At 39.2% G+C, this 22,707-nt stretch overlaps 6 protein-coding genes across 8 annotated transcripts; 3 read left to right on the plus strand and 3 right to left on the minus strand.

Annotated features, from left to right (window-relative positions):
- Positions 1 to 4,341: 4,341 nt before the first annotated feature.
- LOC108039560 (peptidoglycan-recognition protein LE) lies at positions 4,342 to 6,602 on the plus strand. The gene is made up of 6 exons (XM_044461275.1): positions 4,342 to 4,531; positions 4,597 to 4,992; positions 5,051 to 5,350; positions 5,416 to 5,529; positions 5,928 to 5,992; positions 6,160 to 6,602. The coding sequence occupies exons 2-6, from the start codon at positions 4,773 to 4,775 to the stop codon at positions 6,517 to 6,519; spliced, it is 1,059 nt and encodes a 352-aa protein (XP_044317210.1). The 5' UTR covers positions 4,342 to 4,531; positions 4,597 to 4,772; the 3' UTR covers positions 6,520 to 6,602.
- A 124-nt stretch (positions 6,603 to 6,726) lies between these two features.
- On the minus strand, positions 6,727 to 8,662 carry LOC108039559 (abscission/NoCut checkpoint regulator). Of its 2 annotated transcripts, none has more exons than XM_017116599.2 (4): positions 8,490 to 8,662; positions 8,165 to 8,421; positions 7,613 to 8,111; positions 6,727 to 7,443 (listed from the first exon to the last, which is right to left on the minus strand). In XM_017116599.2, the coding sequence occupies exons 1-4, from the start codon at positions 8,535 to 8,537 to the stop codon at positions 7,183 to 7,185; spliced, it is 1,065 nt and encodes a 354-aa protein (XP_016972088.1). In that variant the 5' UTR covers positions 8,538 to 8,662; the 3' UTR covers positions 6,727 to 7,182. The 2 variants fall into 2 exon arrangements, with proteins under 2 accessions (XP_016972088.1, XP_016972089.1); XM_017116600.2 differs by having other exon boundaries at positions 8,586 to 8,659.
- Positions 8,663 to 9,343: 681 nt separating this feature from the next.
- Positions 9,344 to 11,740, plus strand: LOC108039567 (E3 ubiquitin-protein ligase RNF185). Its single transcript, XM_017116615.1, has 4 exons — positions 9,344 to 9,475; positions 10,362 to 10,951; positions 11,045 to 11,211; positions 11,278 to 11,740. Exons 2-4 carry the CDS (start codon positions 10,404 to 10,406, stop codon positions 11,376 to 11,378), a joined length of 816 nt encoding a protein of 271 aa, XP_016972104.1. The 5' UTR covers positions 9,344 to 9,475; positions 10,362 to 10,403; the 3' UTR covers positions 11,379 to 11,740.
- A 592-nt stretch (positions 11,741 to 12,332) lies between these two features.
- LOC108039564 (rhophilin-2-A) lies at positions 12,333 to 18,254 on the minus strand. Of its 2 annotated transcripts, none has more exons than XM_017116610.2 (12): positions 18,166 to 18,254; positions 16,528 to 16,700; positions 16,016 to 16,132; positions 15,828 to 15,955; positions 15,376 to 15,529; positions 14,858 to 15,316; positions 14,160 to 14,304; positions 13,855 to 14,099; positions 13,344 to 13,473; positions 12,954 to 13,279; positions 12,732 to 12,884; positions 12,333 to 12,671 (listed from the first exon to the last, which is right to left on the minus strand). In XM_017116610.2, the coding sequence occupies exons 2-12, from the start codon at positions 16,624 to 16,626 to the stop codon at positions 12,468 to 12,470; spliced, it is 2,160 nt and encodes a 719-aa protein (XP_016972099.1). In that variant the 5' UTR covers positions 16,627 to 16,700; positions 18,166 to 18,254; the 3' UTR covers positions 12,333 to 12,467. The 2 variants fall into 2 exon arrangements, with proteins under 2 accessions (XP_016972099.1, XP_016972100.1); XM_017116611.2 differs by lacking the exon at positions 18,166 to 18,254 and adding an exon at positions 17,958 to 18,065.
- Positions 18,255 to 18,937: 683 nt separating this feature from the next.
- Positions 18,938 to 20,956, minus strand: LOC108039566 (39S ribosomal protein S30, mitochondrial). The gene is made up of 2 exons (XM_017116614.2): positions 20,391 to 20,956; positions 18,938 to 20,231 (listed from the first exon to the last, which is right to left on the minus strand). Exons 1-2 carry the CDS (start codon positions 20,846 to 20,848, stop codon positions 19,022 to 19,024), a joined length of 1,668 nt encoding a protein of 555 aa, XP_016972103.1. The 5' UTR covers positions 20,849 to 20,956; the 3' UTR covers positions 18,938 to 19,021.
- A 597-nt stretch (positions 20,957 to 21,553) lies between these two features.
- Positions 21,554 to 22,599, plus strand: LOC108039558 (platelet-activating factor acetylhydrolase IB subunit beta homolog). Its single transcript, XM_017116598.2, has 2 exons — positions 21,554 to 22,228; positions 22,292 to 22,599. Exons 1-2 carry the CDS (start codon positions 21,755 to 21,757, stop codon positions 22,571 to 22,573), a joined length of 756 nt encoding a protein of 251 aa, XP_016972087.1. The 5' UTR covers positions 21,554 to 21,754; the 3' UTR covers positions 22,574 to 22,599.
- The last annotated feature ends 108 nt before the right edge of the window (positions 22,600 to 22,707 follow it).

The raw sequence follows: 22,707 nt of genomic DNA on the forward strand, positions 1-22,707 counted from the left end.
TATTTACACAGTAGTAACACTTACAGATACAAAAAAAATTGCAGGTGCCTTTCGAATCTAGCCGATTCTTTTCCATATCGCAGCATCTATCAATATAGATGCGTGTTATTAAAGTACTTGAAAGTGATATCCCTGTATGTTGAAATCTATCTTACTTCGGCTAGACTCTCAGTGACTGAATTTAACGCTTGGTTTTATAAATGCACTGGGGAAAAACAATAACAAAACAAAACTACAAAAAAAAAACAGGGAAAAATGTGCTGAGTAGGTTAGGTATTATTGTTATTATTAGGTGGGTAGGTTGGCTTGTTCGAAGACGTTGTTGAGGTGTTTTTTGAAAGTGGGTGCAACAGTTGTGCAGCTATCAGCGCAAATGAATCTCTGCGGTGATTCATAAGCTGTCAAGTAAATGCACAAGAAAAAAAATGTAAAACAAAAAATATAGAGTGGCCGAAAAAGCGCTCCGAATTACCTGCGCATTAACAATAACGGCGCGAATCGGGATACTACACTACTATGCACTCTCTAAGTTACACACACCACACACACAACACACACACGCACACTCGGACGCGAATTTACACTGGCATACATGAAATGCAATTATTATTTTCTTTTCCACGGTCTGTTTCAGATCCGGTTGCAGCTTATGCGGAGCTAATTAAACTAAACTTTGTTTACCCAACAGGAACCCGTCGTAGGACCATACCCATCGATACCATGCGATTCGATCCAAGCTATTTATAAGCAATTTGTCATTTGGAGACAGACACGATGGTTTCCTTAAACTTTGCGCTTATTTTTACCGGCACTCTGTTTGGACTACTTGTACACCGAAGATAAAACATATCCGACGGATAGGGAATGGAAATCGTCATTAAAAAAAACCGCAATTCTATTATATCGTGTGTGTTTGCTGCTGCTTCTGGTGGTGCTGCTGCTTCTGCTTCTGCTGTTGCTATTCGTTGTTTGTGTTGTTGTTGCGCATTCGGTTTTAATTTTAACTAATGTTAACTAGCTCTCGCAATCGAAATAACACAGACGCAAACGATGGCATAAACAGAACTACCAATGAGAAATTATCTCAAAATGTATTTCAGGCGAAAAGTAAAACAGTAAAAGCTCCTCTCATCGAGCATTCGCATTCGCACTCGCATTCGACCGACAAACCAACCGACCGACCAGCCGAACGAACACCCGAACGACCACCGCAACCGCCCGGAACCCGAATTCGAACCCGAACAGAACGGCAGAAGCAGAGAAGAGCGGAAAAAGTGAACGAGCAGGCGTACATATGAGTAGAAACTGACGGCGGCAACAGCACTACCATTGCCGTCGCGCCACAAGAGCCAGAACTGAGTAGAGCACCGGAGTACCCCCCACCCATGCCCACATTCACATCCTCATCCATATCCACACCCAAGGGGGTAAGCGCAAAACGGCCGTGGGCCAGGGCGCTGGGGGGTGGGGGGTACATTCCTGCAGCCTCAACAGATTGTTGGATGCGCGTGTGACCATTTACCGCCTGGTTATCGAAGCTCCAACGCAAAACACTCGACGGAAAATACCCGTTTCGGTATATTTTTATTTGTTTATCAAGCGACTTCGTTTGAAGTTTGAAGTTTCACTTTGGCGGGCAGTCTGTTTTCTATCTTGGTAATGCCTGCAAGACACTAGATTGACTTGGTGACACATAAATCGGTTCGGTTAAAACTGATTTAAAATTCGAAATTAATAATTTCAGGAGTTAAAAAAAAAATATTTTCTTTTTGTTAAAAAAAAGGGCAAGGTTACACTTGATTTAAAAAAGTTAAAATGTGTTTTAAACTTGTAGTGCTAAAAAGAAAAATTAGGGTTCTTAAGTCTTAAAAAAGCATCTAATTAGTCTCTAACTTCTTATTATAGCACACGTTTTCAAACTGCAGAATCCTGGACTCATAATAAAGCACCCAATTTTCCAGCAGATTGCGCTTTGAACTGTATTGGAGAATTCTTTTGGATAACTTGGAAAACATACATACATAACCAAAGCGTGATGACCAAGATAAAAAAAATATACAATATCAGGGGTCGAATATTTTTGAATATTTATGATAAACGTTAAGTACACTTTAAGGAATTCAATTCGGGTACAAATACTATTTCGAGTCGGTTGTTTCTTGAGGCTCTCAGTGTGGTGATTTCCAGGTTTTACTCTACGGCCATACTGCCAAAAAACATAAGCAAACCTCTACATTTTATATGAATGAGACACCTTAAAATAAAACAAATAATAAAACAAATAAAATAATACCTTAGAGTAGTAATTTATGTCGTAAAAGATAAAATTCTTAATTCCAAAGAATTAACCAATTAATTCTAATATTTGACTTAAAGTGTTGTCTAGTTATTACCTATCGAGTACAGACCTATTCCCACCCAGGATCCTTTTAACACATTGCAAACTTCCTTTATTGACAAGACAATTATATTATACCTTAATTAAGATGTGTAAATAATTAATAAACACTTCGTTCAGAAATATTTCAATTTTTTTTTGGTTAAAGAATGATGTCAAAAATCTTATCAAAATGGAGCGACACAATTTTTTTTTTAATTACAGTTTTTTTGGTGACCAGTACTGAGCCTAGTTGTAAAAAAAAGGGTTCGGAAGACTTTATGGAGAAAACATAGCTGAAGTAAATGAAAGGAGAGGCATAGAGAGTAGAACAGCGCAAATGCGAGAGTGGTCGAGTGAATGTTTACAGCGCATGAATTAATCGTCGTTTAAGCTGCTAGCCTCCATGAGGTGTACTCATAGATGTGCCGAATCGAGTCGGATTGAGTGTGGAAAGACTTTATTATCAAACACGGTGCAGTTGCAGTTTACATTTACTTTGAAGCGGGAAAAGCGCGCGCGCAATATTGGGAAAAGCTGAGCTGAATCAGCGTTGACAGGAAAAGCTCTTAGCTTATTTCAGCTAGGACTGGGTGCATTGAACCTTCAGTTCACTTGACAGGTGAACCAAACTGGTTATACCTGAGCGCTAGTGACTGTTTCGCTATCGGGTCTGACCGATCTATTGGGATTATAGAAATTTAAATGATATATGATTTTTTTTTGCCAGACCCTGATATTTTTGTTCCGAAATAAAGGTAGATCAAATTTATCCAATCTTTGGTACAATAAAATATAATTCTTTAGTATAATTTAATGTGATAGATTTGATGTGCAAGAAATGTACTCAAAACCAAAAAAGGCGTTGAGCGATAGTTTAATAGTTTCCGTAAAAATTACTCATACGACATGTAATATCGGTGAAACATTTTTTGATCGAAGGCAACTGTGCGTATGAGGGATAAACGTATTAAAATAAATTCTTTATGGTATGCCTTAAATGCAGCAAAGCGCATAGTTAAATCATGTGAGAGTGGAACGATAAAATAGTGAAGATTTGTACAAATTTGTTCTAAAAAAATACGCCTTAAAGTTTATTACTCATACGTTCCGTTGTCTCTAAATAAATAATTTATTTTTATCCAGGTGGCGTAGACTTGGATTTTTTCAACCAAGAAATGTTTTTCTAGTTCTACTTTGACTCTTGTTTAATACGCTCACTGGGCTAGAATTTTAAGAAAGATTATTTTTGAATAATATTCTAACTGGCATGAGTAATTTAAATGGAAACTTCAAGACAACGCCTAAAACAAAGAAAAAAAATTATTTGGATTTCTAATAAACAACCCTATATTTGTATATACATATAGTATTCTCATTTTAAACATAATAGAGTGATTATTTCCTATAATATTTGGATTTAGGTTTCATTAATAGTTTACCAACTGCTTTGGCCTGCATTATTGATTAATATCTCCTCTCTCTAGATTTTTTTATTCTAAAATATTTTTATCAATCTTTTTGCTATATCAGTGCGAAAAGATCAAATAATTTAATCTTTCTGTGGTCATATCCTCCGAAGTAAAAACACTATTCATAATTTTAGTATGGTAACTGTTTTCGCAACAGCGGCGACGGTGTGAATGCTCTGTAAAAAGATTTGCTAAAATTCATCAGATCGAATTGATCGATTTCAAATATAGCTACAAAAAACTGTCAAAGATTAATCTAAGCAAATATATAAATATACAAAACCCATGCATTACTTTTTAAAGTTTAGTTTTTGTTTTCAACATATTTTAAAGAATTCAATATTAATCCATCAATAGGGAGGCAAAATACTTTTGGGACGGTGAAGTGTATCATAGACACTATAGTTTTTTAACTCTTTATAAAAGTAACGTAATATCGGATTGTTCTAAGCCAGCGATCACCACGGCTCTATCTGTGGGCTGAGCATCAGCAGAGCTCCGGCAGAGCTCACACAGAGGAACTGCGAACATGGCATAGTATGTGTGGTGACCACTGTTCTAAGCAATTGTTCTAAAAGCAATCGATAGTTCTAAGAAGAGCCGAGATCCGATACTTTCTATAGTGCGATCGATATTTGAACTGCCCTGGAGTATGACAATTAATTATTATATATGTATATATGTAAGTAAATATACAATAAAAAAAGCCCCAGCCCGAACGCTATCCTACAGAGCATTTCACCACAGCATATAATGGTGGGAAGTTTTCGGAACATCCTTATCTTATCGTGCAAGGTGGACACGAGACGAGCACTAATCAGAGGAGAGTATTGCTAACTCACAATATTATTGATAAACAAAGCTGAGGCCAGCGACACACGCGCACTTAAGGAGACCCACAGAGAAGAGACCCAATTGCGGCCATGTCCGAACCAGGAATCAGAAAGCTGAGTCAGGAGCGGACTCGCGAGTGGCTGGCCAACCAGGCGGCCTCTGCGGAGGAGGAGGAGCTGGAGTCAATAGCGGAATCATCGGTCGTGGACAGCCTGGACTATGAGTACACCGAGTATGGGCAGGACGATGAGGATGCCGACCAGAACACCAGCGAGGAAATAAGCACCATGACCCTTGGCACGCAGGTCGGTGAGTAGAGTGCACCTAATTTCCGTACCGATTAATCATTATATCCTCTATATCACAGCCTCGAAGAAACACTCAGTCATCAGCGACACAATTCGCGACCTGATGAACTCGATCAACAGCATTCAGACTTTGGGCAACGTGAACATCAGCAACTCAACGAATGTCCATATCGGCAATGTGACCAATATCAATGGCAACATACAGATCATAGCTGATGGTCTTGGCCAGTCGCGAAGAGATCGCCGTAACGTGTCGCCCCCGAAAGCTCCCGCTCCGAACTCTAACACGCAATTCGACGAAGATTACCAGGACGAGTCAGAAGAGAGAGTACGTCCAGATGTATTTATTAGACGCCAAAGTATGTTTTGATACAGCAAAGTATCCATTCACTCAGTCACGATGAGATACCGATCTTATTTACAGGATTCAAAATACCGAAGGAGCTGTGCTCCATAATTCCACGACATTCCTGGCTAGCGCAAATGCCCATGGAAGATCCGATAAATTTGCAGCTACCCGTTAAATATGTGGTCATCTGTGAGTAGTTAAGCAAATCATAAGCCCGAAATTTAGTCTTAAACAAGAAGAACAAATAATAATCCTAAATTTTTTAATTGAGTAGCGTGCTATCATTGTAACTAAAATTGTCGTTTTGATTTTAAAGTTGAGAAAGTCTCACCAAAGCAAAATCCATGGGTTCTGTTTTAAAGTAGCTTAAATAATGACATATCTTGAAGACTATTCTTAGCATTTTTGTTTTTTGTTTTCGTTTTTATTAAAGCTTGTGAGATAAAGCCTTTATAGAGGCTGTGTTGTCCTTATATTTGATAAGCCCCTTATAACTATTCTTCTTTTATAAATGATAGACTTAATGACAATACATTCCAATATTTTTATTTAACTAACCATCTTTTAATTACATTTTTTCCAAATAGTGCACACTGCTACCGAGAGCTCAGAGAAACGCGCGATCAACGTAAGACTTATCCGAGATATGCAAGTGAGTACGTCGTGAGCGGCAAATAAAGGACCAAGAATGCCTAGTATAAAAAATAAAAAAATTAAGATTCAAATTTCTTTATAATTTTTCAAAAATTCCTCGATGGCATTGCAATCTCCACCAATGTAGGATGAGTCTTTTGATTGTCATTATCTTTGTCTTTTCAGTGCTTCCATATAGAGTCGCGAGGATGGAATGATATTGCGTATAATTTTTTGATTGGCTGTGACGCCAACATCTACGAGGGACGCGGTTGGCACACCGTGGGCGCCCATACACTGGGATATAATAAGATATCGCTAGGAATTAGCTTTATTGGATGCTTCATGCGGGAGCTTCCAACGCCGGACGCACTTAATATGTGCCGCAATCTGTTGGCGCGCGGCGTAGAGGATGGCCACATTGCATCCGACTATCGACTTATTTGCCACTGCCAGTGCAATTCAACGGAAAGTCCTGGCCGGCGATTGTACGAGGAGATACAGACGTGGCCTCACTTTTACAATATTGAGGAGGAACAACAATAATCGGACAAAGAAAGGCACACAATTACATGAGTTCAATGCACAATAGGTTTATATCAATGTTAAAAATAAATATGTTACACTTATTTTTACTTTTGTGGAATTATGGCATAAAATGCCTACAAATGTACGAGGCTGTTTATTTTAAGTCGTTCTTTTCAGAGAACGAGAATTAATCAGTCATAATTTTAAGATTTTTAGAGACCCAACTTTTAGCATTCAAAAGTAATATTTTTATCCATTTTTTGGCTTTTCCGCCAATCATCTAATGGTTTTGATATAGGACAATATAATATTTTGCATGTAAACAGGTCAGAAAATCATACGATTTAAAGTTAATAATAATCTGCCACTGTCTGTCTTAATACTTGATTTTTGTCCATTACTTAATCTTGTTTAAAACAGTTGCTCTGTGCGCGTATCACATCCACCAACTATTTTTTAAATGCTTATCAATTCTTTTTATGTAATGTGTGATAGCGAGTGGCCAAGATAAGAAATATACATAATCCGCTGGAGGTAATAAATAAATTAACTAAATAAAAAGGGACAGCAGTAGCGGTTTCATAGATATGAATGAGACAGCAGTGGAAAACAATGAATTTTTTTAAACATTTTTTAATAAAAACAAAATCTTGTATATCCAAGTAAACTATAACAACCGAATCAGAAATGATTCTCCTTGAAATTTGACGGGGCTTTATATTTCTCCTTAACGTGAGCTCGGTAATCCTCATCATCATCGTGGCACTCCTTAAAGCATTGGGTGCAAAAAAGATCGCCACCACATCCCTGGCAACGGATATCTGCGTCTTCGTTGCAAATATTACACCAGGGCAATTCTTCGGTGCCGGTATTGGGCACATCAACAAGGTTTTCACTCATTTCGTTGGCCGGCATTGTTGACAACTTCGATTCGTCCATATACTGATTGAGGAAAGATTATGATTTAGCTATACATGAAATCATTAAAGACCCTGTGCTCTTAATTCTCTTACTTCTGCAAAAGTGTTTCCTTACAAATTTAACTGAGATTTGCAAATGCTTTTGCTAAAGTCGAACTGAGAGCATGGGTGGATAGGAGGGGTATACTAACTTTCTTCATTATGTTCTTTAAAATGGTCTCGTCGTCCTCTTCGTTGTCCGTTATGGTGGTGGTCCTATGGGATGTCGATGGACCTGCATCGGAATCGACTGGCGTGTCGCGCAGAGCTCGGAGACGTCGCTCAATCTCGGAAATTGACTCATCCCTCTGTTTATCAACATTTTGGTCCAACTGCGTTTCCTCCACAAACTGTTCGAGCAAATCCCTCATTTTCTCCTCATCATTTCTTTGGTCAGTGGATAGCAGCAAATCCTTCTTGTCGTAGTTAGTTTTATGCGGCATGCCGGTGAGATTGGCAAGACGAGTGCGAATCTCGTCGTCTGTCGCATCAACTCTCTTGTAATCCTGCATTCGCTTAGTCAACGCACTATCCAGGTTTTCGTCAATATCTTCATGGTTTTTGGAACTTGGTGTTGAGGAATTCGCAGTGGCTGCCGTCTTGCTAATTGGAACCAAAGCCTCGGGCAGTTCCTCAGGAAGTAGGGTCCCGCTGGGATTGGCAGTTAGTTCAAATCACTGGCCGTCTTTTATATGAGTACTTACTCAAAGAACCCGTCAGCCCCCTCTGAAGTCTTTAGTCCCGGCGACGAGGGATTCGGCAGGTTCCACTTGGTGACCAACACACCTGGCAGTGCATCGCAGTCTATGACTTTATCCGCATCGGCGCTTGCCTGCAGCTTGGACAGCCTGTCGTAGCAAATGAGACACACATTCAGGACCTTTCCAGTGTGCCGGGGCACAGGCATTGGCCTTTTCAGACACTTGGAGCAGAATGAGTAGCCGCAGTTAGGGCATCCATACTGTTGGGGATTTAATATTTATGTGTTAGCTTTGTGATCCATCTATGATTTAATGATATGACACTTGCTTCTTTGCAGAATAATCCGTATTTGCGCCCGCAGCCAAAGCAGCTCATGGTAACGGGAAACCCAGATTGCAAATAAACATAAAAAATAATAAATACCTCAAATTTTTTTTAAATTAGTTATTTCTAATTAGAGGTGGGCGCGTGCCCGACTCTTGCACTATGACTAGTCACGACGCTTTACACGAACTCTCATTTGGGTTTTTGGTATTTTAAAAACCTAAATAAATAATAGTATTTTTTCATTGCGAACGCATTTATACATTAAACATTAGTTTTAAAACAGGGGTTTATTTTAGACAGTCATATTCAAAATTGTGTTTGTTATTTAGCTGTACCCAGTTAACTAAGAGCACCATCTAAAAACAGCTGATGTTCTACCAGACATTCCTCTGGGATGTGCTTTTAAGGAATATCGTGTAATTGGAAAACTGAGATTGCTAGGGATTTTTGAAATTTTAAGTCACCACATAAAAACTTAACAGTGTCGAATTTTAAAACTTTTTCTCGCTATTTATTTATTTACGGTTTCGCACTGAATGCAAAAATATTCACTGTAAATATTAATAATTTAGGGTTGCACTGGAAACCATCGGCAAAACGTCCAGTTAAAAAATAATATATTTAACAATAGCATTATCCTACATTTTTTAACAAACGCATTTGAATTTAATTATGTTTCGTGTTATACCTATCAATAATGAATCATTAGTAAAAGTGACACAGTACTGTTTGAGCCCGGATTCACATACACTTGCTATCGAATGCGAATGGACTCTGGCCCAGTGGAATCGAGGCCTAATAAAGACAGATATTAAACGATAGGGTAAAGGTCTATCGACTACCGTCAGGTATCGTCATCGCAGTTGTTTTGAGGTGTCCAGAAGTCAATTGATAAATTATCATTTTAACCATAATACAATTAATATCTAATCTAATCAACCACCTTGATAATAATATTTAATTTTACATATACAATATTTAGCACGGCAAGTAAAAGCAAACAACAAAATAGAAATGGGAGCAAAGAAGTCAGGTTTAAGATACAATACATTTACAATGTAATTTTCGAGATTTTATTGTTTTCGGTGTGCATCAGAAAATTTATTTTAATTGCATTTTAGTGCAATCGCTGGCATTCAGTATTTTTATACGTATGCAGTGTTTTGTGAGTGACCAAAATAATGAGTAAATGGCCATAAAATTCCATTGCTATCTAATAACAACAGCTGAACTACATCATGTGACATTAATGTTTTGAACCAATTCATAGTAGTGTTGAACGGGGCCGTTTCTTATTTGTTTAAAGTATGTAACAGGTAGAAGGAAGCTTTTGCGACTCTAAAAAGTACACATATGTGTATACAAGTGAATCTTTGTGTACATATGTATACCCTGTTTTTTGTCAGTTCTAGTTTAGAACTAGCGAAATCGAACTTTGCTGGCGAATGTGACGTGGTGATTTCCTAGGTGGATATTCAATGCATTACCGTTAGCTGCTGAAACTTATGATGAGATGGGTAATCCGTACTTTATGCGGTGACATTGGGTATGAAAAACGTCCGTTATTATGGATAGACAAATGCTGAATGCTATAGAACTGAATATTACGCCTTAAAAATTTAATTTAATTAAGTCATATTAAACGAAATAATAAGACGTTAGTGGTATCTACCTCGAAGAACAAAGTTTAGACCAAGATTTGTAATATGTTTCCCGATTGGGATCAAACAGATTACGCAGGTATAGTTTTACTAATCTGTAAAACCTTAATTGTCAAACTGGTTCAAAGTTGAATATTTTTGTAAATTATTCGCTTTTGTATGTTCTTTTTCCCCATCGATAATATTATAATAATACAACTTTTTGTTGCAGTTCGAACGATTGGACGTTAATTAGCATCCTGGGCACAACACCATGGAAGAGCCGAAAATGGCAAAGTCGCCGGAGCTGCCCACCACATCATCCGGGGCATCGTCCACTTCGCCCGAAAACGTAGGCTACGACAAAATTGCCTGGACCAGGGATATTACAGAACCATTGTCGGAGGAGTCCTCTACAAGCCAATTGCGACCGCTTGGAACCACAATATCATCTGATTCGGCGGCAGAAGCGAATACATCAAACACATCGTATTCCTTTACCGGAAATTACCTTTCCGGCGGCAACATTGCCGATTTAAAGTCTGGCACCACGTCGTCCGCTGGCACTGAAAGTGCCTCGAAATCCAACGAAAAGGACAAAGAACAGAACGATGAATCCCTTTACGAGTGCAATATATGTCTGGACACGGCCAAGGATGCGGTGGTCAGCATGTGTGGCCATCTCTTTTGCTGGCCGTGCCTGCACCAGTGGCTCTTGACACGCCCCAATCGCAAACTCTGCCCAGTATGCAAAGCTGCTGTGGATAAGGATAAAGTAATACCGCTCTACGGGAGGAACAGTACGCATCAGGAAGACCCTCGGTATGTTTGCTATTTGTCTGTACTGTAGACGTCCCAAGTAGTTGAATTCAAATACTAAGGCAAGATTTTGCAACTATTTTTTCGCTTTTACAGAAACAAAGTTCCACCACGCCCCGCTGGTCATCGTACAGAACCAGAGCCTGTTCCTGGATTTCCCGGATTCGGATTTGGAGACGGTTTCCACATGTCGTTTGGTATTGGGGCTTTTCCTTTTGGATTTATAACATCATCTCTAAATTTTGGCGAACCGCGTCCTGCTGGTATGTTATTCCCTTTCCTACAGATACATGACAATAATATTTTTTAACGACCTGTTCTTAATTTAGCTGCTAATCGCGGTACAACGCAATACGAGGATGAGCAAACCCTGTCTAAGCTGTTTTTGTATCTGGCCTTTTTGTGCATCGGTTGGCTGCTTTTTGCATAGCAATCTGCGAACGCATAAAAACAACAAAACGATAACAAGAACGTATATTGGAATGTGTATTGAAAGCGTCCGAAGTAATCATATAGCACTATCCTCCAGTTAAAGCAACAATATTCTTAAAAATGTTTGGTAAAAGTCGTTAAAATAATTGGACTACTTTTTAGTTAAAATTGTACTTTGAACATTTGTAAAATCCGAAAACATTTCAAAACTTTTGCGAGTCCCTGTGACGCTTAACATACCAAATTGAAAACTTAAAATTATTTCTTCGGTATGTTCTCGGATTGCATTGATTTAATAAAAAGTAGCTGTCAAAAAATGTAAAAATATAAATACAATAAACATGATAAACAAAAAATAAATCGCCTTAATTTTTGTCAATGCAAGTTGTTACAGAGCAGAACGTTAAGTTTGAATCTCAACTCTCTAGCTCTCAAACGTTATGGAAACAGATAGGCATGGCTATATCAACTCGCCCAGCGACGCTTATCAAAAATATACATATTATTATAGGGTGGGTAATGTCTCCGTTTAAAACTTCTAAGGAAAATTATAATACTCCAGCAAGAATAAGAAAATCCTAGCAAAAAATGTTCATCTTGATTTTTTTGCGAAAAGGTTTACCAAATGAAATTGTTTAGCTGTGAATGCCACTTGATGATTGGAACTTTCATAACGAATTCAACGAGGTATGACATTCCAACATGCGACCACTATTTTCCAGCGTTATGATTAAAAAACCGAAAAATCATGCAGTTTGTTTCCGGATTTTGGCCCATAATTTTATGAGAAAATTTTTTTAAATTACATTTTTTCTGTGAATGCCACTTGATTGGAAATTTTATAACGAATTCCACGAGGTGTGACATTCCAATATTCGATTACTATTTCCAAGGGTTTTGATTAAAACACCGAAAAAACGATTCCTTTTAAAAAAAAAACAAAGATTTTATATTCAGGGATTAAAAAGTTTTTAAAAAAGTAATTAAGTTTATTGCTTAATATTAACTGCACAACATTCTTTTTAACTTGAAATGGCCGTTGCCTCAAGAGCAAAAAAACACATTATAAAATAAAACCGGTCGTTACTTAAAATATTTTCGCTAAGCTTGGCGTTCGGCGAAAGGGATTCCACGAACTAGATGAAACGCTTCCAGCGGGGCGTGAATTGGACGACGTCTTTAGGTGGAGCTTGGGCTTTGCCGCAATACTTGTGGGACTGGGAAATCCGGATGAAATACCCGATGAGCTGGCCGCTGATAGCGTAGATAATGAACCTTTCGAGGACAATGGCTGTAGGTGAAAATAAATAACGTTAAGCGATTGCGTGATGTATTCCTAGGACAAACACACCTTCAAGTAGTTACGATCCATGGGCGTTATGACTCTCAATTCAAGTGTGGAGCCACAGGATTGTATAAGTTGCACCACCTGCTGATGAGAGTACCACTTAACATCCATGCCAGCGATTTCCACAATGAAATCTCCTTCCTTAATGCCGCCAAGCTGCAACGACATTAATTCCATAAATGCAAAAATGCATTTCGGTAATAGAATAAAGTTCCATTCACTTACATCAGCCAACGAATTGATCTCAACATGCGCAATGATGACTGGTGCATCACCGCGCACATGAAAGCCGAAGTTATCGAACTCCTCCTTATAAAGATTAAATCCGCCATCGTGTTCCTCCTCATCGTTGTCCATTGGACATTTGTTGTTGTTGGTGGGGGGGACGCTGTGATACGGGGAGGATCCCTTTTGCAAACGCACACACCTGGGCGCTGTCCAGTGGCGTCGCGCAGAGAATATTGCAATGGGCCCGAGACGCTTGAAGGGATCCTTTACTTTGTGCGATGTGAAATCGGGTCCCGTCAAGGATAACGTGAATTTCGAGGAAGCTAACGATAAGGATGACACAATGAGCACACACTGCCAGACACAATTGCACCTCATGTGGTATACCTTCGACGACTCGCTCCAAAAGGTCGCCCTCTTCGATGTTGTTTGCTGACGCTTGCAGTCTGAACTTCTCGAACTCCTCTTGCGACTTGGTGTGCACCTCCTTCATGACTTCAGTGAGCGATGTCTTGTTCTGTAAAATAAAGGATCATAAGCTTGGTACCTTGGATTTTGTATAAACATATAATGGAGGGTGGGGAGACCTGGCAGAATTGAGGTGGTATAATAAATCTAGAATATTATTTTTACATTCCTATTGGAATTGCCTTTAATACTGCTATTCTGCTAATAACAAAAAAAGTTAAAGAATAGCTGGATTTACCCCACCCCGTTTTAATGTGCCGAAAACTAAACTCCTTTCTTTCGTTTTAAAAAAAAACTAGTCGTAGATTATCTTCTGATCATAGATAATTAATTAAGCTTTACAGCACCTTTTCCCTTAGTACCTTTATCATTTGGTAGGTGCGTTTCGCCTTTCCCCCTGTATATTATAATATATAATATTATTTTTTACCTTTAGGTACCGGCACATCCGCTGCAGCCGCTGAGCTTCCTCGTTACTGGCCAGAGCTTCTTTCAAGTGGGCCAGTTTGTTGGCGACGGAAGTGGCGGCCTCTTCGCTGGAGAAGCACTCCACCTCTTGCGAGTTGCCAATGAACGATTCCGACGTCAATCTCGGGTGGTTCTTTTGAGAGGGTAGGGATACCTTGAGCTCCTCCGTCGCATCTATGCTGCGTGCCTTGTAGAAGTGTGCGAACGCTAACGAGGACAGAATCAGTTAGCATATGCTTATTATCACGTAATTATACCTTCGACTACCTTTGTAGAGTTCCGCCTTGACCGGCACCAGTCCAGCCCAACACTCGGGCAGATAGGTGTGTGTGTCGTTTGCTTGGATGTTCTTGTGCATTTCATTGTACTCGTGCGATATCTGGGCGGCCTCTCCTGCTAGATCGCGATACGCCTGAAAATCAGACTTTATATATAGTATAGCTAGGAAATTTAATAAACTTCTTGTGTGGTTTAATATAGCATTGTACAGTGAACGATATTCAACAAATAAAATAATACGATTAAATTAATACTGATTAAAATGTTTTCTGTTAACAAGAAGATGCATAATTTTTTCGGCCGGAATTCTTAATGCGATTAGAAACAAAAAACAAACTGGTGTAATTACTAAAACTTAAGAAAAGGAACTAAGGCTAGCTTTCCACTGCTGAAGAATTCGCGGTTAAATATTTCTAATGAATTAAGGTTGACCATCCTTTACTGAAGATAGTGGGGCCTAAATAGTCCGTGTGTTATTATAACTAAAGAAAATCATTTGGCTCTAATATTGATGCAGTTATCACTGTTTTTGTTAAATTATACTGTGCACCTGTTGCTTACAATGAACGATCATAGCAATAATTTCAAATGTATACACAAAGTAAATTTGAAATTATAAGTATGTACTGCACAATGTGGAAATGTAAGTTGCATGCTGGAATCTATTAGATATCCTAGATACTTACGCAACTGAATTCCGACAGACCTATCGCCTCAATTTGTAGCTGCAACTTCTCGAAGAGACATTCTCGGGCCTGAGAAAGCATCAGGGAGACCAGAACGTCAAGCACCTGCGGTTTCAGATCCATCGAGGGGGCATTGGTGAACGTGTCGTAGATGTGGCGAAATATCCCCGCGGCGCGAAGGAAACTGTCGACGGCCAAATCAAGACCCCGTTCGGTGGTGCGATCGTGCCTGGCTCCGATCTGGGTGTATATGCCTCCGAGGTTGAACAGGGTGCAGGCCTTCTCGAAGGCAATCGTCCGCTGGCACGAGGGCACGCCCGTGAGGGAGTCGTACCACTCAAAGTATACGCCCAAATTGCGATCCGGCGGAAAGAACCGACGTTCCACGTAATACAGCGTGTTGTAGTAGCGGAAGAGTAGTGCCACTCCGAGGGAATCGCGCGATGGCGTTTTGGATGCCTGGATGGAAAGATCATTTAATTATTTGTGATTTATGGTGTTTAAGAACCAATCACTACCTGTCTCGTATCTGTCATATCTGCTATGGCATCTATGTATATGGAGGGCTCTTCGCTGTAGTGCTCCAAGATAAAATCGGAAAATGGTTCCATAAAATTGATTTCCTTGGTTTCCTTAAGGCCCAATGGTATCATAGGCATAATTCCATTGTGACTGCAAATTATTGCAAAAATATCATGGTGTTAAAAAAAATTAAAATGAGGCAAAAATATTACCAAAAAAATATTCCCCAAAAAAAGCAACAATAATCGTAACAATAAAAGTTAAACCACCAGATTTAAACTGTGTTCATACTATTTCTTTTTTTTGTAAGGGGCATTATTTGAATGCAAAGCAAATGTGACTAAAGATTCGAAACATGTTTTAACCTAAATATTTAATTTGATGTTATAAAAAATATTCTTGAACAAGTGTTCGTTTCCGGCCGTTTTATATAAAAAATTAATCCTACCTTTCGCTTTGATAAATTTCCACCGACGAATTTAATTCGGCTAGTTGCTCCTTCAGCAATTGCAAGTTGGAATTGACGAAGCTTAGCTCCAGGGCAACTGTGTCACGCAACTTGCGATTTGATGTGGCCTGAAATGGAAGTAATTTAAAGTAAGTGATTTGTAAAAGTGAAATGGAGAAGATATAGACCTTATATAGATTCTCAGCACCAGCTCGTAGGCGTAGTTCCTTGTTTATTTCTTTGTTTAGTTTGCAGCGCTTGTTTTGAAGTTTGCTTCGACATGTTGCAGCTCTTGGATCTGAGCCCTGAAAAACAACGAATAAATCAGTTTCAACAGAATCACTCTGGAAAATAATATAGTGCAAGGGGGAAAAGTCTCTTAATTCTCACTTCTTATTGTTAGTAATTTATGACGTAAATACCATTTGGTATCCTCTAACTTGCAGTGCATAATTCAATTTTGTGTTACAATTTTATAAATGTTTTAATTAGATAATATATCTTTTGAAATTTAGCTACCAGATGATTTCTATAGGTTCATATTTCTTAACCTAAGGCAGTTAGTCTAGAAAGTAATAAATTTAGAGAAAACAGGAAAAGCAATTAAGAAATTTAAAATGGTTTGTGATTTGTTTTTGACAGATAATGGTATACAAAAAATAAAATTTATGATTCGCCAAGGATATATTGGTACACTTACCCGAACGAAGCAGAACGATAATTCATTCAGCTTCTCGTCATCTTCATTCTCCTCGTTCCTCCCAGAACTTGAGTTATTTCCATCCATATCTGTATCCATTTTGAGAGCTTCAATATTTAACACTTCGAGGCCCAAATGTACTCCTTTTAATTGCCACAGCACAGTTGTTTATACTACCAATAAATATAAACCTAATTTTAATTTTGTCCAAACTATATTTCAATAATTATTGTAAAAACTAAACTAGAATTCTCTCTTCCCGTCACTTACTTTTAAAAATTCAGTTTTTACACAGTATATGTATTAGTTTGTTTATTTTAAAAGATAAATATCGCTTCCATTATCCTTTTAAGACTATCCCCAGAAGATATGTGTATTACATTTTTAAACCAATGCAATTCATTTTTGTGAAATTCAAAGACAGAACAAACACTCTCGAATTCTTGAGTTTATATTGTAACCTTAATCACTGACGGCAAACAATGACGAAGAAAAACAACAACCAAAATGCTCCTGAATGATAACAAAATTGATAAAACGGCTCTATGACTCAAAAAAGATGTAACTTTGTTTTATACTTTTATATATGAATATATATGTTTATATTTAGACGCAATTTATTAGGTCCTGACAGATCAAACACATAATTTTCCTTTAACGCTATTCATAAATTTTCGTATCCTATGGATATCTATTAACCTGTAAGTTTTAATCATTTTTATCAACACAATATGTAACTCATTAATAATAATTCAAAGACCAATGTAACGTTCATATATAAAGAACCGCGATGTCAAACACTATATTCGCTGTTAGAGTTATATTTAACCTATTAAGTTTATCTCGGGCTCCAATTTGTTTTCTTTCTATAATGCTATTTCTGGCGGAGGCTAAACATAAAAAAAGAAGATCATATATTATTCAGCCAAAAAGCATAAATATCTTTATTTTAAACCACATAATTCAAAGTATTGTAGATTCACATCTTACAGAAACAGTTTTTTAGGACACCGAGATTAAACTTTCGTTTGGACTTTGGTTGAAAGAGATTTCTGGGACACCCCCAAATAAACCAATCGAAATCTTGTGCCTACACTGAAAAACAAAAGAAATGAATTTCCATTTAGGTGCCTTCTTTAATTGTTGTGTTTTTATATCTTTTGTTGTTGATAAACACCTGTCAGCGCGTCGTTGATCTTTTCTATGTTGATTTTACGTATTCAAGAGCCAATCAGATTTATAGCATAAACACAATATAGCATAAATACAAATCTATGAGGGAGGGGAGGAGGTAGTTCGCCACTAGTTTCACTATTTTATTCTGGCGTTCCAGCGTCTATGACATATTTATGATAATCCGTTGCGTTCCACATCATCAATAGCATACTTTTAAAGCACTGTTATGGCACAATTAATATATACATATTTACGTTGTGTGTAGTATAAATTGGTGGAGTTTTAACAAAAACTTTTATAACCATTTGTTGCCCACAAATGTTCGCAGTAGTTATATACTTGCAATCAATGTAAGATTATTTACACTGGCTCAACAACATTTCAGTTTATTATCAGATATGTTGTCTGGTCTTCACTACACTTTCCACTATTACCAAAAAAAAAGCAACAGGTTACTGTTACCTGTGGACAACCAAGCGCCAGGTACGAGTTTCCGAATCACCGTAAAGTCACAAACTGGTTATTTACTCAAGCCTAACTATTTGGGCCCAGTGTGACCACCACCTGGCCAATGTAATATACCATCCGGTTAACAATAACATAAAAAAGGTAGTTTTAAATAACTAAAAAAAGTTAAGCAAATTTAAAACCACCTTTAAACACCTTTTTTTTTGACCATTTCAATGTAGAAATAACGTTTAACTAAATGTTATGAGAATTTAGCTACTTAAGCCCCTATTTTCTTTTAAAAGTTTAGTAATAAAAACTAGTTATCTTTGTAAAAAAGTTTAATTTGTTGGTGTGACCGTTTTTTGCTTATCTTTTTTTATCTGATATTGAACTTTAGCCACAACTGATTTTTATTTTAAATTAATTTATGCAAGTTAAACAATTAACCAAGTAATACGATGTTTGGTACTCACAGAAAGGTATACATTAAGATCACTTATCATAACCGTTATTATCCCGAAAAAATGTATAGAGATTTAACTTCAAACTCTCTGTCGCAATCTGATTTCATATTTTCTCTACATAGTTTGAGAAAGATAAAAGTATTTAAGTATATTTATCTCGCCCCCTAAAAAGATATAATTTAAAAGGACACCCCGCTCTTGAAAACCGGATACTCGTGATCAAGTAAAGCTCAAGATAAATACCGTCAAAGGCGCATTGTAAAGAAATCTCAGCGATTGTATTATCCTATACGGTTTTCTTATTGACCATGTATGATATATTAGTGTGCCGAATCTTTTTTTATTAAAAATGCAGCAAGTCATAACAAGTTTAACTTCGGAAATGTTAAAATTAATTAATTTATTCAAGGGTAGTAAGTCTTCTTGTATCTGTTTTCCCGACTCTTACCACGGATTGCCCGTGGCACATACACCTTGTCATGTTGATCAAGGGTTCGTCGCCAAGGATTGACATCCAGCGTAAAGAATCGACGTTTGGCCTCCATGGCGCGATTGTTGTTATCAATCTTGTATAACTTCTCCCATAGGTAGACTTCAGGCAACTCCAAATGTCGTGGTCGGTTCGATGCCAAATATTTAAAGGTTTTAGCGATAAAGTCACGCTGCTCGGGGTTCTCATAGGCGGATATGTCGGACGCTACATACGGTTGTTGCTCCTCGTTACTCCGCTGAATACTTGGTACGTTAGCGTAGAAGTTCAGCAGCTGCCGGAGAGTAGCATCGTTGAAGTCCACGCACTTTCCATTCGTCGAAATCTCTGCGTAAAGGGGCAGAGGCTTCGTCCCGCGACAGAAGTTTACTCGCGGATTATCTTCCTGGTATTTGCCGTGCAGCAGCAGCGTGTTCAATTGGTACTCGTAAAAGCTCCATTCCCTACCGTTTGTGATCACTGTTTGGGTGTTCATGGGATACGTGAGTTCGTTGTAGGTGTTGAAACCGTTGTAGTTCGCCTGGGCCAAAAGCCACGCATAGGATGATTTAATGGCCAGAGAATGAAGAGCCTCCTGAAGATCACTCTCACCATACGATTTGGGTCGCAGCTGGAGGTGAGCCCTCGATTGAAATGAGAGCAGCCCAAAGTTTTGTTCATTTCCTTTGGGCCAATAGCCTGGTACATTGGTAGCATGCTGATGCTTGGTGCTATAGCCAAGGGTGCGCGGGTCGTGCTTGAAGCGAGGTATTTGTTTGCTCAACTCAATGTTTTCGCTTTCCGCAGTCGTTTTCCACGGCGACAATTGCCTTCGATGGCGCAGAGACAGGTATGGCGTTCCCGTGTACTGGACCAGCCGATCAACGCTCTCGTTTGCCATGTCCTTTTGCCACTCCCTGCCTTTCTTAGAGTTTATCACGTTCTTTGGCGGATCCACTCCGCCAACCGCCCAGAAGGCTTCGTGGCGCGGATTGTAGTCAACCTCGACCTCATCTAGATGTTTGTGGTCCTCGCTGAGAGCCTGCAGCAGAGCTCGGTTGAGCTGTTCGACAATGATCTGCGTCAGAATCTGCTCACGTTCCACTGCACTGGGTTGAGCAGAGTTGGGTAGCTTCTCCTGATGCCTGCGCTTGGTAAGCAGAATAATTATTATAGTATCAGAGCGACTACTTACAAGATCTGAGTTCTCATTTAGGTTTAATTGGATTTATAACATAACAGGAGGGAAAACAAGGAGCCAGATGATAACTCAGATCGTGTAAAGGGGCCTTTGCTTTACTCACTTGTAGTAGTCGTGTGCAAACTCGAGGGCTTCAATGACATCCTCACGGACCGTCTTAAAACTAGCATCCTCGCTGGGCTTGGGCTGGTCGCCTTGGTCAACCACCTGCGATCCTGGCAGAGGTGGCAGATCCTCCAGAACTGTTCGCGTGTAGTGTTGCGTGAGCGGCAGTGCATTGTACGGAATTTTGGAGTCGTTGAAGTCAACCACTTTGTAGCCGTAATAGCGGGGAATATTTATTTTGATTAGCTTCTCCTCCACCGTCGGCACTTGTCGGATCTCCTCGTGCCAGTCTGCAGCATCCCTTTGCTTGCGGGCCTTGAAGGACGGATCCTGGATCTCCGGATACACCGGCTGCGCAGAGTACTCCGAGTCCGCCACATTTGCTTGCAGCGACTGTCCGGCCAAACAGCGCTTGTACGTCGATCGCAACTGGTTCACAAGGCTCAGTTTCAACATGTCGTCGACCACAACGCAAGTTGCGACTTACGTTTTAGGACGAATAAAATAAAATTTACTTTGCAGACATAAACGAGGTTATGTCATTGCTATTGAGTGCAGTGTGACCGCGTAAAAGCTTAAATGTATTTCAAAAAATGGATGCGTCAAAATAGCGACGCGTATATAACCACGAATGTGGAACGGTGGACACTGAAATATAGGGGGTTCTTAACTTTCGGATCATACTGGGAGTATATTTAAGACGCGATTAAATGCCAACACACATGCATGTCTGAACAGAAACCCAACATGGATCACCAAGACTAAAATCTCTAATTTGGCATTTTTAAATTATTGCGTTCCGAATGAGGAAAACTTCAGAAAGCTAAGCAAGGCCTTTGGGTATCGTTGTTGGATTTTTGTTCTATATGAGAATTTTCTCTAGGTAAGTGCGCAGAAATCCTTTCAAGGATTGGCCTGTTTGCGAGACCTTTCTGTTAAGAAGCAATTAAGAATTATAATTTATGAAAATAAATAACTTTTTAGGAAAACATTTGTTTGACCTAAGTGCCAGATTCTTTAATGACACCTTCACAGAGGCTCAATAAATTGGACCCGAACAGTTATTTAAGTCCCAAGCTCCACAATCCACCGTTCCGCATATGACGCTAATTTTCGGCACATTATTTTAGTATATTTTTTCTGAGGACGGTGGCCCGGGCCTGGTCACACTAATCGCGCATTGCAAAAATATGCACAAGTCAAATCAAGTCCATATTCCGCATAAAAGCCAGTTAACAGAGTAAACAATATAACGGCGTCGTTTATGCAAACAGCTATTGATAGTGCTGCCTATTACCGACCGCATCGTTGTCCCTGCAAACTGCGTGCCAGAATATATCCACCGGGACGCAGCAGAAGCCAATGCACTGTGGGTCTGTCCGCCTCATTCATCCGCATGCTGAATCCGTATCCAAGCCCCAATCCGAACACTCCACCAAAATGAATCCGTGCGTGCTGCCCACTCCACTGCCCGATTTGGACGGCGACAAGCGCTGGCACAGCATACACCGCCGGTTTATCTCCGACTGCCGTGAGAAGGATCCGGATGTCATATTTCTGGGCGACTGCATCTTTGAGACGGTCCAGGATAGCGAGGCGTGGAATCAATACTTTGCACCGCTGCACTGCCTTAATTTCAGCATACGTGACGATTGCACCGAGCACGTCCTGTGGCGCATCGAGAACGGAGCTCTGGACAACGTAAACCCAAAAATAGTGGTCCTGCATGTGGGCACAAACAATGTGAAGAATAGTGCCGAGGAAGTTGCCGAAGGCGTTCTCGCAAACGTTTCGAAAATACGCCAAAAGCTGCCCAACGCATATATTCTTCTTCCCGTAAGTGGTGCAGAGCATCTATTATAATCAGAATTTATAAATTAAGATTATCACCTCTTACAGTCACTATTGCCGCGAGGACAGCAACCCAATAAGTTGCGCGAAAAGAACTCCAACATTAACGAATTGGTCAATGGGTTGACCAAGGGACAGTATCGGGTACAGACAGTTGCCATAGACAAGGGACTGGTGCAGAGCGACGGCAGCATCAGTCATCACGATATGTTTGACTATAAGAATCTTACCAATGCTGGAGCGAAAAAAATTCTTGAACCACTCTATGATTTGCTTTCTCAAATTCTAAACGAAAACGAACCTGAAAACGATCTCACTCCCTCCGAATAAAGGAAAACCATTCAGCTATCATCATACACCAGAATACACCAGAAACAATTCCCAGAATGTCTTAAGACAAATGTATTTTTTGAAATCTCAAAAGCAATAGGGCTGCGAGACTATCTCACAATTAACCATAAGTT

This window comes from Drosophila rhopaloa, unplaced genomic scaffold (genome assembly GCF_018152115.1).
Source record: "Drosophila rhopaloa isolate 14029-0021.01 unplaced genomic scaffold, ASM1815211v1 contig_3, whole genome shotgun sequence".
In the NCBI taxonomy this organism is placed as follows: Eukaryota; Metazoa; Arthropoda; class Insecta; order Diptera; family Drosophilidae; genus Drosophila; species Drosophila rhopaloa.

Coding starts and splice junctions, on each gene's coding strand:
- LOC108039560 (XM_044461275.1), top strand. CDS start 4,773: ATGTCCGAACCAGGAATCAGAAAGCTGAGTCAGGAGCGGACTCGCGAG. Junction 5,530..5,927: donor CGTTAAATATGTGGTCATCT/GTGAGTAGTTAA, acceptor TTTTCCAAATAG/TGCACACTGCTACCGAGAGC. Junction 5,993..6,159: donor GACTTATCCGAGATATGCAA/GTGAGTACGTCG, acceptor TTGTCTTTTCAG/TGCTTCCATATAGAGTCGCG.
- LOC108039559 (XM_017116599.2), bottom strand. CDS start 8,537: ATGAGCTGCTTTGGCTGCGGGCGCAAATACGGATTATTCTGCAAAGAA. Junction 8,112..8,164: donor GGGGCTGACGGGTTCTTTGA/GTAAGTACTCAT, acceptor TGCCAATCCCAG/CGGGACCCTACTTCCTGAGG. Junction 7,444..7,612: donor TAAAGAACATAATGAAGAAA/GTTAGTATACCC, acceptor TTCCTCAATCAG/TATATGGACGAATCGAAGTT.
- LOC108039567 (XM_017116615.1), top strand. CDS start 10,404: ATGGAAGAGCCGAAAATGGCAAAGTCGCCGGAGCTGCCCACCACATCA. Junction 10,952..11,044: donor ACGCATCAGGAAGACCCTCG/GTATGTTTGCTA, acceptor TCGCTTTTACAG/AAACAAAGTTCCACCACGCC. Junction 11,212..11,277: donor TGGCGAACCGCGTCCTGCTG/GTATGTTATTCC, acceptor TTCTTAATTTAG/CTGCTAATCGCGGTACAACG.
- LOC108039564 (XM_017116610.2), bottom strand. CDS start 16,626: ATGGATACAGATATGGATGGAAATAACTCAAGTTCTGGGAGGAACGAG. Junction 15,530..15,827: donor GAAATTTATCAAAGCGAAAG/GTAGGATTAATT, acceptor AATAATTTGCAG/TCACAATGGAATTATGCCTA. Junction 13,280..13,343: donor TTTGGAGCGAGTCGTCGAAG/GTATACCACATG, acceptor CCTTATCGTTAG/CTTCCTCGAAATTCACGTTA.
- LOC108039566 (XM_017116614.2), bottom strand. CDS start 20,848: ATGTTGAAACTGAGCCTTGTGAACCAGTTGCGATCGACGTACAAGCGC. Junction 20,232..20,390: donor TTTGCACACGACTACTACAA/GTGAGTAAAGCA, acceptor TACCAAGCGCAG/GCATCAGGAGAAGCTACCCA.
- LOC108039558 (XM_017116598.2), top strand. CDS start 21,755: ATGCACTGTGGGTCTGTCCGCCTCATTCATCCGCATGCTGAATCCGTA. Junction 22,229..22,291: donor ACGCATATATTCTTCTTCCC/GTAAGTGGTGCA, acceptor CACCTCTTACAG/TCACTATTGCCGCGAGGACA.